At 42.1% G+C, this 5658-nt stretch overlaps 1 protein-coding gene across 1 annotated transcript; it reads left to right on the top strand.

Annotated features, from left to right (window-relative positions):
* Positions 1-1445: 1445 nt before the first annotated feature.
* Positions 1446-3364, top strand: LOC101845039. Its single transcript, XM_013088413.2, has 3 exons — positions 1446-1631; positions 1987-2201; positions 3237-3364. Exons 1-3 carry the CDS (start codon positions 1470-1472, stop codon positions 3292-3294), a joined length of 435 nt encoding a protein of 144 aa, XP_012943867.1. The 5' UTR covers positions 1446-1469; the 3' UTR covers positions 3295-3364.
* The last annotated feature ends 2294 nt before the right edge of the window (positions 3365-5658 follow it).

The following is a 5658-nucleotide window of genomic DNA, read 5'->3' as shown; positions in this document are numbered from 1 at the left end:
AAAATAAAAACTAAAATGAAATAAAACGTTTTGGTGATACAGTAAATATCTTTATTTTCAACCTCAGATCGACACACAGTAAAAATATACATGTATTAAAACATTGTTGACTCGAACACTAAAGCTGGCACCAGGCAGAATGCCGGCTACGTAACACCTCAGCTCAGCTCGCGCTGCTACATAAGAACGTGCCAGTCAGACCAGATGTCACTCAGATAGTGTGGTCAGTGCGATAGCTTTTGTTTGTGTGGTCAGTGAGATAGCTTTTGTTTGTGTGGTTTAGATAGCTTTTGCTCATTTTGTCATTGGGATGGCTTTTGTTTGTGTGGTCAGTGAAATAGATTTTGTTTGTGTGGTCAGTTAGACAGAGTTTGTTTGTGTGGTCAGTGAGACAGCCAGTGGGATAGCTTTTGTTTGTGTGGTCAGTGAGACAGATTTTGTTTGTGTGGTCAGTGAGATAGATTTTGTTTGTGTGGTCAGTCAGTCAGTCAGTGAAATATGTTTTGTACGCATGGTCAATTAGATAGCTTTTGCTCGTGTGATCAGTTAGATAGCTTTTGTTTGCGTGGTCAGTTAGCCAGATAGCTTTTGTCTGAATGATGAGTTAGTCAGTCAGTCAAATAGCTTCTGTTCATGTTTTCAGTGAGTCAGATAATATCTTCTGTTCATGTGTTTTGTCAGTCAATTAGTCAGAGAGTTTCTGTCCGTGTGTTCAATCAGTCAGTCATTTAGCTTCGGTCCGTGTGGTCAGATTTGGGCCTTTGGTTCTATCTTCAACAGTATGCATCCTGTTGTATTGCTTGACTGCACAGCTTTAGGGACCACACGTCACAGATCTTGGAATCAGACACTGTAAACGGGAGTTTTGCAATTTGGTTGTTTGAGTAATTCTATAAATCTCTCTCCACCTATCTGACTCTGTCCGATCTAAGATGGCCGTTAAATTCGGAGGTCCAGCCTCTAATAAATAAATCGACAACGTTAAAAGAGGCATTTAACCTACATTTTCGCACATTGTGAACGAAGAAGGGCGTGTACTTGCAACAAAGCAGGTTATGTCCAAAAAGACACAGAAAAGGTCTTGACCTGTGAGACAGTGACAGTTTCTCTCACCCCAAGAGTAGGCCCTAGGCTGTTTTCATCTGCTTGCTTACCATGAAGTGATGTGATGTCTTTGAAGATAGGAAAGGAAACTTCTAGGACAATAATGAAGTGATAAAATGTCATTATAAGACAGTAACGAAAATTTGTAGGACAGTATTGCAGAGATGAGATGTCTTTGAAGATAGTACATCTATAGGAAAGTTGCAGGATAATGAAGTGATGAAATTCCTTTATAAGATTGTAAAGGAAATATGTTGTACAGTTGTTTTGTTTTTGTGTTTGTTTTTTTGTTGTTTTAATCGTCGTGTTACGATACTGCTTTATATCATTTTACATTACAGAATTAAACAGTTTGCAGTGCCACAATGACGTCATCTCTGTTTCTCCTCCTTGCCCTGGTGCTCCCGGCCTTGACCCTGGCCATTGACCTCAAACCCTACAACGAGACGGCCCACGGAATGTTCATATCTACCGACTCCAACATGGACGGCGTTCTGTCCAGGGATGAGCTGGATGCTACTTTCAAGGTCCTGGACGTATTCTAAGTGATTGCGTGCGTATGTATGTATGTATGTGTGTGTGTGTGAGTGTGTGTGTGTGTGTGTGTGTGTGTGTGTGTGTATGTGTGTGTGTGTGTGTGCGTGCGTGCGTGGGTGCGTGTGTGTGTGTGTAAAAAGATGTATATGTATATATATGTATATATATGATTCTCCCCTTGCATTTTTTGAAATATTATAATGACACTGTATAAGACAGGAATTAGACTAAGACGCCCACTTTTTTCCCTCTACAATGGGTGGCCGTATTAAATAATTTCGACTGTACATTCTTTATCTTTTTACTCCATGTTCTCTTATCGTTATTCTCATCTTCATCCTGCAGGGTTACGACACAAACGGCGACGGTCGCGTGTCTCGTCATGAGTACACCAGCTTTGTGGACCTGCACTCACCCACACTGCACAGTCTCAGCCACGCCCTCTACGACATCTATGACGTAGACGGTGACCACCACCTGGACAAACATGACTACGACAACTTCTACGCGCTCATTGACGGGGATGGGGACGGCACGGTGGAGGAGATTGAGTTTATCAAGTGAGTGAATGGACGAATGAGTGAATGAATGAGTGAGTGAGTGAGTGAGTGAGTGAGAGGGAGGGGAGTGAGTGAGTGAGTGAGTGAGTGAGTGAGTGAGTGAGTGAGTGAGTGAGTGAGTAAGTGAGTGAGTGAGTCAGTGAGAGAGTGAGTCGGTGAGTGACTACCATCGGGACAAACATGACTACGACAACTTCTACGCGTTTGTTGATGGGGATGGGGACGGCACGGTGGAGGAGATTGAGTTTATCAGGTGAGAGAGTGAGTGAGTGAGTGAGTGAGAAAAGAAAAATCCACCTGTCAATTGCTCCTGCTGTCCATTACTTTAATATACACTCTCTCTGTTCGTGGTGGCGTCGGTAGCCTAGTGGTTAGGCTACCGGACTCGTAATCGTCAGATTGCGGGTTCGGGGGTTCGAGCCTCAGCTCGGTCCGACGTTGTGTCCTTGGGAAAGGCACTTTACACGAACTTCCCACTTGGCTCGGTCCTGTTGGAGACGGACGTTAAACTAGGAGGTCCCGCCCCTTAAATAACCTAAGAGTGTTAATAGGGGCGTGGAACCCATTTTTTATCTGTTCGTTTCTCCCTCTATTAATTTCTCCACCGTCCACTTCTTCCTCTGCCTCATTTCTCTTCCCGGTTCCCGTTCATCTCCCCCTCTGTTCATGTCTCTATTGCGCATTTCTTTTTCTGTCCATTTTCCTTCTGTTCATTTCTCCTTCTGTTTGTTCATTTCCATTTCTACCCCTGTTTACACCCCCCCCCTTTGTTTATTTCTTCACCATTCATTTCTTTGCATGTCTATTCTTCCCCCTGTTAATACAATGTATTAATATCTGCCTCTGTTTCATTTCTCCCTCTGTTCCTCTCTTCCTATGCCTCATTTCTCCCTCTGTTCATTTCTCCACCGTCCGTATTTTCTTTTTGTCTATTCTCCCCCTGTTTATTTCCCCTCTCTTCATGTCTCGCTCAATTCATTTCAGTCCCTGTTCATTCTCTCTGTTCACCTCTCCCTATGTCAATGTTTTCCTCAGATACTGGTCAGTTCTGTTTGTGAACTTGGAACATCTGCACGGCCATAACGGGCGATAATCACCAGTTCTGACTTGGGCTGTGTCAAAGTTCATCTCAGAGTTTATTAAAATCGAATTCTCAACAACGACTTATGTCTGGAGTGATATGTGAAAATGTGAATGTGGAAGTGTTCTTGTAAATATGCCATTTCAAAACACATTTTGTTACTTGCTTGGAAGCCTCGAAGACGCCGTGACCCTCAAAGGGAGTCTGTTTATGCTGGAGGTAATCAAGAGCTCACTTTTAGAAGAAAAAAAATAATTAAAGAAGATTTTCTTGGCTCGCCAGGAACTATTTAAAGGTTGTTGTGGAATATTAAAAAATTTAATCTCATCATTTTTCAAACTTTTGTCCCTAGAATCTAGAGAAGTTTTTAAAATTTCCAAAATTCTTGTGAATGCCTTGTAAATTTGTTTTACGAAATGATTGAAGCTTCAATGTGGGTGGTTGGCATGCGTTTTAGTGTGGTCAGCTCCTTTTTTGTTTACTCTAATCTTCGGTACTTAGCCTGTATGATCTCATTGCGTTGCAAGTGCCGTAAAACTAAAAACGCGTATTAAAACAAAATACGAAGCTCCAACGCTTCAATGAACGAAAAAAGACAATATTTCGAAGTGACGTCAATGAGCTGTGTGCGTGAAATAATTTTAAAATTCAGCAGTTCTCTCTTTCCCTCTTTCGCTGTCGCTCTTTCTGTCTCTCTCTCTCTCTCTCTCTCTCTCTCTATATATATATATATATATATATATATATATATATATATATATATATATATATATATCTTTCTCTTTAGTTTTTAGTACGGTAGAGTTTTACGTCGCTCGCAACAGCATAACGTCATATGAGCGCCAAGGGGCGGATGTCAACTGAGAAGTCCATACAGTGAATCAGGTTTACTCTGCTCACCTCTCTAGCTTCAACTGCACAAAGTCTGCTTCGACTATCAAGGCACCCCGGAAATAGCGGGTCACAAGAGTGAGACAAACATGGCTGTTTTAGACTACTTTTTGTTTAGTAGAGGGTTCAACGGTGCTGGCAACTGCATAAGGTCATATGAGCGCCAAGGGGTGGGTGTCAACAGAGAAGTCCTTGCAGGAAATCAGACTAACTCTACTCACCTCTCTCGCTTCAACAGCACAAGGTCAGCTTCGACTATCAAGGCACCCCGGAAATAGCGGGTCACAAGAGTGTGACAAACATACAAAAGAAGTAGAGGAAAATGACAATAGTAACGATTAGGAAAGAAAAAGCAGCAGTTCCCTGTTGCAGATCAGGCACAGTTATGAGCGTGACATGAGTCAGCCCATTTACAATTCTACAGTGCTTGAACGAGAAATGTCCCCCCTTTGGGAATGGCCAAAAGACAAAACAGTCAGTAGCACCGCCCGGGGGGTGGGGGGGGGGGCTTTTAGACTACGTACAAAAGAAGTAGAGGAAAAATGACAATAGCAAGGATTAGGAAAGAAAAAACATCAGTTCCCCGTTGCAGTTCAGGCACAGTTAGGATGAGCATGACATTGATGAGTCAGCCCATTTACAATTCTACAGCGCATAAGAACATGTTAATGTCCCCTCTTTAGGAATGGCCTAAAGCCTAAAGACACTTCAGTTGTAACACCGTCGGGGGGGGGGGGGGGTCTCTCTCTCTCTCTCTCTCTCTCTCTCTCTCTCTCTCTCTCTCTCTCTCTCTCTCTCTCTCTCTCTCTCTCTCTCTCTCTCTCTCTCTCTCTCTCTCTTTTCCCTCTCTCTAAAGTAGCGGGTTTGGAACAGACAATCACGGCTCTTCACGCACTCCAATAACTATAACTGTAGTGGAGCCCTCCAACTACGCACCAGAACACAACATACTAAAGTAGGGAAATACAGAAACAGAAAGGATCATAGTTTGTGATATAACTTTATTGATAAGATTTGCATTTGAGAGGAGGGTAAACTCATTCATATGGTCAGGACGGACAAAAAATCACATCATGCACAATGGGTTACCTCACCAAAAACATACACGGATTTCAATATAACACTCTCTAAGGACTTATTTCTTGGTACAGTTTTGAAACGATGAAACAGAAACAAAAACACTCTCTGAGTACTAATTTTAAGGTACAGTTTTGAAACAATGACACAAAATACGGGTAACACTCTGTGGGTACTTATCTTTCAGTACAATTTGGAAAAAATGGCACATACATAACACGCTCGGGGTAAATTTCTACTAATCTTTCGGTACAGTTTTGAAACGATAACAAGACATATCACACGTACATGAACAACACGGTCATTTTCACAGCGCACGTAATAACATTGTCTTTTAGTCAGATTGGAATTAAACATACACAAAAACAGCCATTTAGTGTCAAAGAAACAATTAGACAGGCAGAAACA

The sequence above is a fragment of the Aplysia californica genome, unplaced genomic scaffold, assembly GCF_000002075.1.
Source record: "Aplysia californica isolate F4 #8 unplaced genomic scaffold, AplCal3.0 scaffold00739, whole genome shotgun sequence".
Classification (NCBI taxonomy): Eukaryota; Metazoa; Mollusca; class Gastropoda; order Aplysiida; family Aplysiidae; genus Aplysia; species Aplysia californica.
Note: the sequence above shows the minus strand (reverse complement) of the source record. Positions and strands in the feature narration are given on the sequence as shown.